Genomic DNA, 15,239 nt, shown 5'->3' on the forward strand with positions numbered 1-15,239 from the left:
TCATTCACTGAATGATAAGTTATTAAGCTTTAAGACAATTATATTTTTATTTGATTCAAATAAATTTTATTTGTCTCAAATAAATGAAAATTAAATATTTCTCTATTAAAAAGAAAATTTTAATTTTTTTTAAAAGAAATTTGTTTTTAACCCTTGGCAAAATACTTGTATAGGCAAATTATATGCTCCATCAATAGGAATGTATAAACAGGTTTTTGATAACTGAAAATATTTAAAAAGGATCATATTTATCCCGATAAGAGCTTATCGTACTGGAGATGTTTTCGTAACAGAAAATAAGACATATTTTTAAAAATATATAGTTAAATCGTACCATAGTTTTGTCTAAATATATTTTTTTATTAAGACTATAAAATTGTTTGTATTCTATACATATGAAATTATTAATCTAAACAAACGAAGTTGAAGTACGCAACGTTTATTTTAAACAAATTTTTAAAGAAATAATTTTTTAAATAGAAAAATTCTATAATTTTTTGCCTAAAAAAATATTTCTTGTAGTTATTATTAATCAACAAATTATAAAAAATATTTTTTAGGCAAAAAATTAAAGAATTTTTCATTTTAAAAAATTATTTCTTTAAAAATCGTTTATCATAAATGTATTGCGTACTTTAACTTTGTTCTGAAGAACATAATTTTTTATTTTTTAAACTAAATTCATTTTTAGAAAATTAAAAATTTTTTTAAAAATAATTAATGAATTACTTAATAATAATGCAATATCATTTTTATTATTCTTTACATGTCAATGATGTTTTTGAACAATTTCGTCAGCGATATGACATATATATATATATATATATATATATATATATATATGTTGCTGATATCACGTGTGCGACAGACTTGATTTCCTTATCCACAAAGATCTTCGACCCTTTCGTATAATAATTATGTCTAACGTCTGTAAAAATATGAGCAAAAGAAAAATTAAATTTTTATCTGAAAATTATCAAAAAAAATGTAATTTTATGTTTTCAATAGAAATTATTGGAAAATATTTTGTAATATTAATTTCACTTATATAATTTATATTTATTTTTAGGCGCGCCTTTAATGTTTATCGATTTATAATTTGTTTAATAAAATAATATTTTTTTGTGATGTAATTTTTTTTTTTTTTTTTCTTTGGTGGTTTAGTGTCGATAAACAAGAGCGAACTGAAGTTTAATTTTAACATTATATTTCTCTTGGCGTCTGACCAAGATCATTCCATGAGTCTCTAAATTCGCCTTAGATTTTTGAAGTTCGTTGTCCAGTTTGATTTTTTTTACAGCGAAATTTTTTTTTTTTGCCCCTCCACGTATGAGTATAAGTGACGGGAATATAAATTAAGTATAAAAAGAAGTTGAAAATTATATGTAAATGAGATGAAATCAGATATAAATGATTATAAAAAAAAAAAAAAAAAAAAAAAAAAAAAAAAAAAAAGAATGAAGAAGCAGATTACAACGTTAAAATTCTGAAATTCGAGAATAATACCCAAAGCGCATGAATCTTATTATATAGATATATACTTTCTGGTACCACCTTTCACATACGTTTATGCCCACGTTTTACTTGGTTGATACCACAATTTATGGCGTGTCCCTAATCATAAATCGTCTTTTCCTTTTACATGTTGCCTAACCTACCACACATTTTTTTTACCTGTGTGATATAAATAGATTCATCAATACAAATAAATTCAAGACAAAAAAAAAAAAAAAAAAAAATCCTGCTCGCTATTCGAGCGACAGGTAAGATATGCGTCAACAGTCTCTCGGTAATTTTGGAGGCCGAAATTTGCGGAGGTCGTTATTTTTAGGTCAGGGATCCTGGTTCGTATAAAGTTGTATATATATATATATATATGTAGTTTTCTATGTCTTATTCCCAAAGACAAAGGTCAAAAATTGATAGTGACAAAAATTTTATTTGCTCTGAATTTATTCTGATGCAAGTTTTCAAATTTTTGCACTGTAAAATTTGTCGATAATTTTGTTTGAATTTATAAAATGTTTTTTAAATATTCAATCATAACTGTGTTTACAAATATTTTATAGAAAAATGAAAATTTTCTTATGTAATGCCGCAAATATAAAATGAACATTTTGTCGTAGGTTTTTTTTTCTCTCTCTCTCTTTTGTTTGACTTGATATAATTTTTACACGTTTGGTAACAGTATAAAATATATTCATGAACTCCATTTGTTGTGAATTCTAATGTTTAATGCATATTATGATTAACAAGTTCCAATATTTATGTTTGATCAACGTCAAAAGATAACACATGTGGAAATGAGATCAGCCTCTTTCAAAGCTGAAGAGTTTTTGTTCGTTTTTTACCGGCCACCATGTCGTATGTACATTTAGTCACGTACCTCAATTTGCACATCGTTGAGGCATTATTACAATTTGTTATCGTGTAAGTGAGAGAGAGAGCCAAACAGTATCTACAGTTTCGATATGATAAATCGACGACGCGGCTGACTCCGTATATTTCCTAAATTTATTCTCATACATGTTTCTTTATACTCATATTGCGGCTGAATTGAGAGCAATTCTTTTTAAAAATACTAGATTAAAATGAAATCTGAAAAGAAAGATTCTAAAAAATATAAAAAATAAATTTTGTCACGTACTCACTACACTGGGGTCAATTGGACCGTGACAAAAATTGTTATAAAATAAAAACTATTTATTATTTTTACTTGGCGATTTTTTTAGAACTTATTTAAGAGCTTACTTTAAAGAATCATGTATATAGGTTATGTACACTGGGAAAAATATGCTCTTGAATCAATAGCATTTCTGTCAAAGGTATAAAAATTATTGATTTAAAAGCATATGCTATTAAATTTGTAAAATATTTTATAGATTCTATAGCATATGCTTTTGAATTAATAATTTTTATACCTTTGGCAGAAATGCTATTCATTCAATAGCATATTTTTCTCAGTGTAGTAAAAATTTTTAAGAAGGTGTACTAATAACAAAAATTCTGCAAAAGTGACCATTTTTAGTAAAAAAAAAAAAAAAAAAAAAACCATAATTTCTTTAATTTATAATAAAATTTTGTCTTCTTATGATGTATAAAAGAAAAAAAAACAGTAGGAGAGTTAGAGATTAGTTGTAACAATTATTTAGAATATTGAATAAATTATGAAAATTATCAAGTGTTTTATAATCATAATTGCTACTATCAATAAATCATTTATTTCTGCAATAAATTACAATAAATCAAATGTTAAAAAATCTGTAAATTTTTGTAAGTGTAACAACTTTTATTGGTATATTACTAAATCAATAAATTAAATAAGAGATTATGAAAAAATTGTTACAAGTATTATTGAAAATTGTTTAAACAAATAAATTTTTTAATATTTACTAACTTTTTTTCAAATTGCAACTAGAAAGATGCAAAATAACAACAAAAACTGCATCTTTCTAAGTGCAATTTTAAAAAAAGTTAGTAAATAATAACAATTATTTAAACTTTAAACAATTATTACAATAATGATTCAATATTTTTTCATTGTAAGCTTGATAAATTGCAGAATTAGAAAAAAAACTGCAACTTTCTAAGTGCAATTTGAAAAAAGTTAGTAAATAATAACAATTATTCGTTTAAATAATTTGTTGAAATAATAAATAAATATTTTTTTTATTGTCATATTTAATATATTAACCCTCGGAGCACATACTGGGTCACACAGACCCTGTCATTAATTTCAATGAAGTGTAATTTGAAAAGTCGGCAATACAACACGAACCTAAGGCCATATAGTGGTAACTAACTAATAAGGAATAATAAGTAACATGATAATCCAAAGAAAATAATAAAATACTAGTAAATATGTTATTAAAAAAGTATAGTTTTAAAAAGTTGTGTCGAAAATCACATTTTTATCGTCTTAAAAGTTACCTTCGTTAAACTACAAAATAAATACCTTTTTTAAAAAATAAAAGAAGGTGGTATTTTTTCCCTTATTCTAACACACTTCGAGAATATAAATCCCAATTTTTAGCTTAAAATATTAAAAATTACAAAAGTTACATTTTTTTTTTAAATTCAATTTTTTCTTTTTAATTAGTTCCCAACCAAAAATTTCAGTATTATACCAGAGTTGACTACTGGCGCAGTACTGGTTCAATATTGGCTGCCGAGGCTGGGCAGTCTGTACTGAACCAGTACTGGTATTTTCATTGTATCAGTACTGGTGCAGTACCACCCTTCCAGTACTGGCAAACCAGTACTGAGCCGATATTGAGCCAGTACTGGCTCAAATAAATTTTCTTTTTGATTAATACTAGTTTACAAAAAGTTCTAGAGTGAACCCGATGAATCTTTTTGTTTAAATATTTTGTTCATCAAAATTAAATACAATCGCAAGTAAAATTGCACAAATGTTATATTATCAATAATATAAAATATACAATTAACCTTTCTTAATAGAAATTATAAAAAATAGTTAAACCTACAAACTTATACATTTCAATGGTCAATAAAATTATTGTAATTTGTTTCTGGATGTTATTCTTCTTTATTTATATTTTATATAATAATTAATATTAATTAAAGTGAATAATAAAATAATTAAATAGTTAATTGCATAATTATATACATTATAATTATTTTATAAACATTTTTATTTTTACTAAAGTGTTTTTATATATTATAAAAAGTTTGGTTTTATAATAAACATATTTTTATATTTATTTTTTGATTTTTTAAATAATAATTTGCAATATATATTATAAGGAATGAAAATTCTTGGTGTTTTCGATTTTATATAATAAAATATTAATTAGTTAGTTGACTAATTTAATTAATATTTAATTTGTGTTAGGTTAGTAAAAATTTCAGACACTTTTTCCTAAGTATACCAAAAAAGTATTACCTGCAGTGAAACTTATCTCTGTTACAGTTGAAGCTTTCTTTTCGTATACAATAAATTACAAAACTGCCAGTACTCGGCCAGTACTGAACCAGTAGTGGTTACCAATACTGGTGCCAACTCTGGCAGCCAATACTGGTAAAATGTTATCATCCCAAAGTTACGCCAACTCTGGCGCGAATACTGGGTGCCAGTACTGCGCCAGTATTTGTCAGTACTGCGCCAATACTGCGCCATTAGTAAATTTTTGATTGGGTTAACTTCACGAATTTTTTTTCAATATGCAAATAATTTAATAATATTTCTAAACTGCATATTCTTATTTTACAAGGTTCAATGAATAAAAAAATATTTTTTTTGTGTTGATCAGTCCAATAGTTCAAAAATGGGGGAGTTTTGTAAAGTAAACAGGGTCACAGCGACCCAGACTGTGCTACTTGTTCGAAAAAAGAGGTGTGTGCTCCGAGGGTTAATAAAGTACTAAAACAAAATGTCGTAGAACCTTCTACTTGGGCTTAAATTGAAGCTTAATATTTTTACTACAATCCTCAAAAAGCGCCATTCTGGCACCGCATGACCTCAAAGTCATTTGTATTACATTTTTGAATCGCAAAAATTAATTTTAGAAAAATTTGAGCGCGTCCCTCTAGCAATAAAACAAAAGGCCATATAAACTTTTATTTAAGTTTAAACTAAAGTTTAAACTTTAGACTACAATATCCCTAAAAATTATATTGATGCAACAATAACCTTAAAATTGTTGGTAACCATTGTAAAAACAGCTTCTTTTGTTGAAATTTAAACAATTTATTACCAATAACTTTGAAGTTAAGGTGCTGGAAATTAATTTTCAGGGATTGTACTCTAAAGTTCAAACTTTAGTTTAAGCCCCAAAAAAAGGTTATATGACCTTTTATTTCATCGCTGAAGGTACGCACTGAAATTATTCCAAAATTAATTTTTGCTACTCAAAAATGGATTACAAATGACTTTGAGGTCACGATGTATAAGAAAAGGTGGTTTTTGGGGATTATAGATGAAACATTAAACTTCAATTTAAGCCCAAGTGGAAGGTTCTACGACCTTTTGTTTCAGTGCTAAAGGTACTTACAAGTTTGACAAAAAACGCGAATTCTTGGAATTTTAAAACCGTTTTTTTCAAAAACTAGAGCTGATAGAAACTTTTCATTTACGGATTCGTCTTTAGCATGAAAAAACCTATATCAGAAACAGCTTTGACATTTGCCGCACAAAAGAAATTTTCTAATTTTGTTGGCCTGTATTATTGGAATCAAATTTTTTTTTTTTTCTTTGTGTTAATCACATACTAATCACGCGACGCATAAGAATGACTTTGTGTGTTCAAACTTCTAAAAGTGTATATGTGTGTATGTGTCGCTTTGGCATGAAAGTGAATCAGTTTTCACACAGGGGTGGCGAGAGTAACGATTTTCATTCTCCTCTGTGCTTCTTTTTTTCTCTCTCTCTCTCTCTTTTTCTCTCGCCCCTTTGCTCCGGTTGACCGCGCCTTTGAGTTGGAAATAGACTTAGGAAGCATCATCGAGCTATGCAACTCTGAAAGCCGAAAGGGTTTGCCAAGACTTGGTGCATGAATGAGTTAGCTGCAGGCGCGTACATCGCACGTGCTGCGTTAATTTATAGCGACATACGCGAAAGTGTTCCCGCAAGTATAAAACTTGCAAGACACTGTTAAACGATTTTTCAAAAACCCCAATCCATTCGTAGTACATGTATAGGAGAAAAAGAAGAAGAAGAAGAAGAAGAAAAAGAAGCTTCGTCTCAATGAAAAATAACTATTCACGAAATGTCCCTCTAAATTTAATGACAAGATATTTTAAGATCCCATATATATATGCTGTATCAAATTACAATTTACAAGCTGTTAATAAAATTGTTGTTTGGCATATAAATATTGCGAAAAAGAATTTATTTTTTGCACTGCTAAAAATCGGACTACAATTTACCCACTTGGAAAGATTCCCCGGAAAGTGCCCCCTGGAGGTTCTATCAGAATTCCGCCGGAACTTCCATCGGAATTCCATCGGAAATTCTTTGGAACTCCGATGGAATTACGTTGTGAAATGAATTGAATAAAATTTTTGTACACGGAGAGAAATAAATGGTACGGGGTACTATCCAGATTGTACGGAGTAACATCTTGATTGTAGTGGGTAACATAAACTATACTTTTTGTAACATCTTTGATAGTACCGGATAACATCTACTTTTTACCATCTTAATATCATAAGTTCTTACCATCTATTTCTCTTCGTGTATCATTTTCTTGACGAACTACATGGAAAAAATTTTGGTGCATCAGATGCGCAATTTAAGCTCCCATTATTGAGCCATTATTAAACCACTGGTTTATTTCTCATTGGGTAAACATAACCTAAAATTCTTTTTGACTTAAAAAAAACACCTCATGTGGAGTGTCACTAAGGGTACGACCACAGATTAGTTACTTAAGTATAGGGTCGCGTCATGTTAACGTATTAGAGTGAGAGAAATAGAAAAAAAGTAAAAACATTCTTAATTTCTCTCACTCTTATCTATACGTTACCATAACGACCCTATACTTAAATAACAACTGAGTTGTGTGACCAATCGAAATGCGCTTTGAAGAAAAAGACAGAGGAAGCAAAAAATTATAGATTATCTTTATATCACTAACATAACCTACAATTTTTTGCTTCTTTTCTCCCCTTTCTTCAAAATTCGTCACATTGAAGAAAATAAAATTTTAATAAAACATTCTTTGAAACTGAATGTTTTTATTTTTTAATTTCCTTTTTATAATTATTTAAAAAAAATATATACTTTTCTATATTCCGTTTTTAGTATAAATTTCATTAACCGAAAATACGTTGACAAAAAAAGAAATAATACATATATTCATTTCGTTTACGTCGAGACGTTGCGGTGCATTCATAAAACTCTCGCAAAACCTTTTTTTTTTGGGAAGTTTTCTATTTGTCGCAAATTCCTGACTGCGAGAATCGCGTAAAGTCAACGCTAATCTTAGGAGAAGGTTCGGCCATTCAAGTTCGCAGTTCTATAGAGTATATAGAATGAACAACGCGAGGGGAGAAATCGCGGAACGTCTGCATCGTGGAACGTCAGGAATCGCATTCTGCCTTTTACCGACGACGACGACGACTAGGAGCTTCTCTTTTAAATAAATCAGCAAGGGGGGGGGGGAAATTTATTCTCTTTAAATGATTCCATACGATTTTCATTCTATTTTTTTTCTCCCTCATGATAAATTCACTTTTTCTGCGCAATAAAATTTAAAAAGAAACTAATTTTTTACAGAAAATAGAATTATAAAAAAAAAATTGTTTTTTTTTTAGGAAAAATTATGTTGATTAAATTTTATTAAATTGTTTTCTCTTCTTTTTTCTATTTTACAGAAGAAGAGCCGCTGGAAAACGGCAGAACCAATGGAAATCATTCAACGGGTTTACGTGGAAGTCCTGTGATCTCAAATTCCCGTGTGACACCACCATCGGCTAATTCCGGCCACTTAACTGCCTTGCACTCCTCACATCATCAGTCTCATCACCATTATCAACAAAATAATCATGACAGTATGTCCAATCATATGGACAATCACAATTCAAATCATACACATCCACCAAGTTCCCTTTATGTGGACATTGAAACAAGTCACGATAGCAAGAAAAGTCGAAATGGGTAAGTTGAAATTAAAAAAAAAAAAAAAAATACAAAAACTCTAGTGCGATTCCAAGTGAGATATTCACTTTTTCGGAGTAGATTAACCGATTGCAATGAAACTTTGGAATTTTGTTTTATATATAGTAAAACTAATGTTTAAGGTAAATTGCAGCTTAAAATATTGACGAAGCTGAAGTACGCGACGTTTATGATAAACGATTTTTAAAGAAATAATTTTTTAAAATGAAAAATTCTATAATTTTTTGCCTAAAAAATATTTCTTGTAGTTTTCATTAATCAACAAATTATAAAAAAATATTTTTTAGGCAAAATTTTTTAGAATTTTTCATTTTAAAAAATTATTTCTTTAAAAATCGTTTATATGGGTCATTCTCACAAAAAGGACAAATGACACGTTCATGACATTATTTTTAATAAATAATTATAATAATTGAAAATGTTGCGGGCCTTATTATAGAAGTCAACAGAATTTAATAAGATTTTATAAAAAAAAATTGACAATTTTAAATAATTGAATATAATCATGTTTATATAGTGTAAAAACTCCCCTCCGTTACCGTTCGCGAAGTAAGTTTTATTTAAAGAAGAATTATTGCATTCATACTGCAATAGGAAAACATCTTTTGTCTAGTAACATCTACTAATTACATTATTTATAATTGATTTATAAAGTGTAAAACAGAATATTTGTAAAATATTTTTTCCTAGAATTAAATAAGTTTTGTTCGCAAAGTAAACTCCCCTCCGTGACCAATTACAAATATAATGAGTAAATGAAAAAAAAATGATAATTGAGAAATGAAGAATTCAAAAGTGTTTACAGTGACGATGTTGTTTTGGTCAGTACACAACATCATGAAAGAAATGAAAACAATAAGTGTCAGAAAGATTTTCAGTTTCGCAATGTTCGTCGACACAAAAAAACTCCCCTCCGTGACCACTTTAAATTTAGTTTTTTGATAAATAAATAATAAATATTATTAATAATTTTTAGAATATTCTTTTAAATATCGCGAATACTATTAATACTTTTTTTATAAAATTTATTATTTTTATATTAGAATCAATAAATTTTGGCTACGCCTAAAGGAAGAAAACTCCCCTCCGTGATCGCTAGTCACATCCATCGATTATAAAGCCTCATGCAAAAAAATGCACCTTTTTCGTACCTCGAATTTTGAAACTTTCTTTATGCCAAATGGTAACATATGATGACCCAATAATCCCTGCAAAATTTCAAGATGAGCATATGCCCCCTTTCGGAATTACAGGGGGTCAAAGGGGGCCATGTCAAAAAAAAAGAACATGTAATATTATCGAATAATAATGTTAAAAAAATCAAACGAAATCGTTCCTTCAAGATTTTCGTCTGCTGATTACGAATTTGAAGTCCGTTTTCAAAAATTCAAAATGGCGGAACCTATATGGTGGACAACAACTTAAAAAATCGATCCGATTGACCTGAAAACGGTTACTCGGAGGTTTTTGGGGTCGCTGATTACGAATCTGAGGTCCGTTTTTCAAAATTCAAAATGGCGGATCCAATATGGCGGACTACAATTTCAAAAATCAATCCAATTTACTTGAAAATGGTTACTTGGGTTACCTTCAGATTTGTGTTCACCGTTATTGAAACCCCCTAATTAACGATATTGAAGCCAATTAAATAGATTTAAAAGATAATTGTCCGACATTTTGAATTTTTTAAAACTGATTCCAGATTCGTAATCAGCGACCCCAAAAACCCCTGAGTAACTATTTTCAAGTAAATTGGATGGATGTTTAAATCTGTCGTCCGCCATTTTGAATTTTTAAAAACGGACCTTAAATTCGTAATCAGCGACCCCGAAAACCCCCGAATAACCATTTTCAAGTAAATTGGACTGATTTTTGAAATTGTCGTCCGCCATATTGGATCTGTCATTTTGAATTTTGAAAAACTAACACCGGATTCGTGTTTAGCGACCCCAAAAACCCTCGAGTAACAAGATTTAAACGGATTCGATCATTGTATCGGTGACAAAATATTAAACAATTATTTTATATTAAACAATTATTTTTTAAACAATAATGTTCATAAAGATCGTAACAACGTATTTTAGAGACTTATTTAGGTCCTTCTCTTCACATAGCAATAGTCATAACAGTGGTTTTGAACTTTTTTTTTTTTTTTTTTCTTAATTCAGCATTTGTCCTTTTCGAGAGATTCACCCATATAAACGTTGCGTACTTTAGCTTGGTTAAAATATTTGTTAGTTTATGAGATTTGCAATAATAACAAAAAAATTTTTAAACTGCTATATCTTCCGTTCTAATAAACGGATTGAGGTCTACCTTTTTTTTAAATATCAAAGAAAATGAGAGGAATAAATCTTTTTTAGAACAATTTTTTATATTTTTACAACTAAAAAAATTTTTTAAAATTGAATAAATTTCGCGCGACAATTTAAAATTTAATCACTTAAACGCACAGAAAAAACCTGAATTCAAATTGAGTATAGATTCTATACTCAATTTGATTCGCAACAAAAATGAAACTGGTTGTCTCATTTCGAGTTCTAAGGTAAAAGTATCAAAATGAAACAGGCAAGTTTCATTTTGAGAAAAAGAAAAATGGAAAAATATTGTGAAATAACGAATAATTTTGCACAAAAACATGAAATATAATAATTACAAAGAAGTAAATAACACGCTAGACTTAATATATTTGATTAAAAATTGCTTGTAATCGCGTAATAAAATAATAAAGGAAATATGTTTTTAGGTTAGAAAAATGAAAACATGTGTTTTGACAACAGGAACGGTACTGCCAACTTAAATAATAGCGGTAAATTTAAAAACTTATGAAATTAATTATTATCTACGTAAATAATAATAAATAATTTTTATTTAAAAACTTCTAAATATTCGTACTGGTCAAAATAATCTTTCTGGTGTTGTTGAAATATTAGAAACAATAATTGAAATACAAAATTACTCTGCTTATGATGCCAACTTAGAAATCTGAAATTCCAGCCAATATCATTTTGAATAACATGAAGTTTGTCCCATACTCATTTCGATACCCAAAAGAAAATGAGTTGCAACAAAAATGAGTCCAAGTTTTTTCTGTGCGCTAAAATGATCTTACCTGTGTTTTCTTTAATGTTCCAAAGGAATCCAACTGTAAGTGCAAGTTTAACTTATTTAATTTTAATAATTTACGAGTATAAACAATTGTGATTTCTGCTAGTTGACGTGCAGACGACATTTGCGCACGCAACATTCTCACGTAGCCAATTTAGTACACGAATCACGTCAGCTGGTTACAGGAGAATGCTGCGTGCGCAATGTCGTCTGCACGTCAACTGAGAAATCACAATTCTTTATACTAGTAAATTATTAAAATTAAATAAGTTAAACTTGCACTTACAGTTGGATTCCTTTGGAACATTAAAGAAAACACAGGTAAGATCATTTTAGCGTTTAAGTGATTAAATTTTAAATTGTCGCGTGAAATTTATTTAATTTTTAAAAATTTTTTTAGTTGTAAAAATATAAAAAATTGTTCTGAAAAAGATTTATTCCTCTCATTTTTCTTGATATTTTTAAAAAAAAGGTAAACCTTAATCCGATTATTAGAACCTAAGATATAGCAGTTTAAAATTTTTTTTCTTATTATTGCAAATCTCGTAAACTAACAAATATTTTAAGCTGCAATTTACGTTAAAAATTATTTTTTGAGTTCAAAAAAGGTTATTTTTGAACATTTTGAAAATTTTTGTTGAGAACAACTTTTGTGTTGAATATTTTTACGAAGCTGAATTACGCAACGTTTATGATAAACGATTTTAAAGAATTAATTTTTTAAAATGAAAAATTCTATAATTTTTCGCCTAAAAAATATTTCTTGTAGTTTTCATTAAGGCCATGTGAGACAAAGACACTTTCTGGTAGTTCCAAGTATTCTTGAAAATGAAAAGAAATTTCGGGTTGAAATTTTGATAAATGATAAAAAAGGGTTGAAGGAATTGGGTCGTTTTACTTATTTACTGTAATTGAATGCGAAATAATTTTAAAAAGTAATTAATAGTGGAATTAATGGGTTTTTGTTATTTCTTTGAGCGGCCACTAACTCGAATTGGCGCTAGTTCCTGGACCACTGATACATTCACGCAACGTCTGTGTGTACCCCCGCTATGTTGACTTCAACTTTCGTTCAAAAATGGGAATTTTCAAACTTTTATTTTTAATACTTAAACGCAAAATATTGCTTCAAACCGAGAACAGCGCCAGTCTGAATGCTATTCTCTATCATATTTTACAAATTTCAACCAAAAATTCTTTACCATTTTAGAGAAAACTTGGTAATACGATACCATGTTTTTTGCATGGGGGTCACGTGGGTATTTCCCACATGGCTTTAATTAACAAATTATAAAAAAATATTTTTTAGGCAAAAAATTATACAATTTTTCATATTAAAAAATTATTTCTTTAAAAATCGTTTATCATAAACGTTGTGTACTTCAGCTTCGTATATTTTTTTTACGAAAATGCGTACTTTTTGAGATATTTGCAAGTTTAAATAATTATCCATATTGAAATTAAGCTATTTTTTTAAAATCAACTTTATAAAATTCTGCTAAATAAAAATTCGATAATTTTAACCTTTAAACTGCTTTAGCGGTCTCACAGACCTCTATCCAAAATTATTTCTCTTATTACTTCTTTCAAAAAAATGAAAAAACATTATTTTTGTAACATAAATAAAAATAAGATAATTGGAACAAAATATTATAGAAATAATCCTTTCAATGTAAAAAATAAAAATATATAGGGCATTCTATGGGAAATTTTCATTGAAAATTTTTTTTTTTTATCCGAAACTTTTTTTTTCGTAATCTATATGAAAAATAAGGAAATACGTATTTTTTTATTTTTTTATTTGATGAAAATGAAGGAAGTTATGATTTTTTGAAATTTTACGTCAACGAAGAAAGTGTGTTTTTGGAACATTTTTTAATCTATTGTACTAAGAAATTAAAAATTATGCTATATTTGAAATTTGTTCATTTTTTCTCAAATTTTTCAAATATGTGCTAAAAAATAACATACCTATAACAGAAGCAACAAAAAAGTTGAAATTAAACTTATAAAGTGAGTTTTCTCAAAAGAGACACTTTCGATTTTTAATTTTTTTTTTTTGCATTACAATCTCTGATGACTGAAGAATTTTTTCCCCTATCTGCGAAAGTGGTATTTTTAGTTTTTAAATTACTATTTACAATTTTGAAGCTTGACGCAACGATTTTTAGTATGTTTTTATGAAAATTAAAAAAAACAAATGAATGTTAATGGAAAAAGGTTATATTTGTAGAAAAAATGCTTAAATTCTGTGAGCCGTACTAAAAAAATTATAAATAGTAATTTAAAAACTAAAAATCGAAAGTGTCTCTTTTGAGAAAACTCACTTTATAAGTTTAATTTTAACTTTTTTGTTGCTTCTGTTATAGGTATGTTATTTTTTAGCACATATTTAAAAAATTTAAGAAAAAATGAACAAATTTCATATATAGCATAATTTTTAATTTCTTAGTACAATAGATTAAAAAATGTTCCAAAAACACACTTTCTTCGTTGACGTTAAATTTCAAAAAATCATAACTTTCTTCATTTTCATCAAATAAAAAAATAAAAAAAATACGTATTTCCATATTTTTCATATAGATTTCGAAAAAAAAAAATGTTTCGGACAAAAAAAAATTTTCAATGAAAATTTCCCATAGGATGCCCCATATACGACAGTTGTCATTACATAATTTATCACTAGAAAAACACAAAAAAAAGGTTTTTTTTCCACGGTGCAGTTTAGAGGATAAATTTTCCACCATAAAAATTTCAACAGGTCTAATTTATTTATTTAGTTAATTATTTATTTATTTGTGGAGAATATTTATGCGTCCTAATATTACCTGCCTTACTCTCCTACGGATTTTACAGTTTTCAATTTTAAAGAAATTATTTAATGTATTTGTAAAAAATTATTTTAATTTTGTTATAAACTACAAATATTCAGCTTCAATTTTAAACTGAAAACTTTGTTTATATAATGGTTCAAATTTAAATTTTTTAAAGAAAAGCAGGGAAACATCATCCCGTTTATTTATTCTGTTTATTATACCGTAGGGGGGTTAAAGTTCCACTAGTTTGAATGGGGTGCATGATTAACCTATAAAATTAATTAGTTAGAATTTTAATTTAAATGAATTTTCTTTTAGATTAATTTTTTATTTTTTAAATTAGTATTTAGACAAAATTTCATTTTAAACGTATTTTTTTTACATAATATAATATTTCTAGGTACTAAATTTCTATTTGAAAGAATTTTAATTTATATAGCACAATTTTCTTTTTACGGAATTTTAAAGGATTCGAATATTTAAATGGCAAAATTTCTAATGCATCGAATTTTCATTTGTCTGAATTTTTATTTACACTTTATTATTATTTATTTTTATTTATTTGATAGAATAATTTTGTTTTCTAGCTTTAGGTTATGTCAAAGGGTTCTTTCACAAACTGAATAACTTAAATAATAATTATTAATTTTTTTTTTTCTTCTTAAATTTGTTTT

General features: G+C 27.4%; 1 protein-coding gene across 6 annotated transcripts in view; it reads left to right on the forward strand.

Moving 5' to 3' along the window:
* Positions 1–15,239, forward strand: part of LOC127280968 (max-binding protein MNT-like) — a 115,047-nt gene that overhangs the window by 68,930 nt on the left and 30,878 nt on the right. For all 6 annotated transcript variants that reach the window (XM_051304408.1, XM_051304409.1, XM_051304407.1 and 3 more), the window contains one exon: positions 8,338–8,620. In XM_051304408.1, coding sequence (XP_051160365.1) covers positions 8,338–8,620 — 283 coding nt within the window. The remainder of the gene's footprint in view (positions 1–8,337; positions 8,621–15,239) is intronic.

Source organism: Leptopilina boulardi, unplaced genomic scaffold (genome assembly GCF_019393585.1).
Source record: "Leptopilina boulardi isolate dan_hultmark-lab unplaced genomic scaffold, ZJU_Lbou_2.1 LbouV2_259, whole genome shotgun sequence".
Classification (NCBI taxonomy): Eukaryota; Metazoa; Arthropoda; class Insecta; order Hymenoptera; family Figitidae; genus Leptopilina; species Leptopilina boulardi.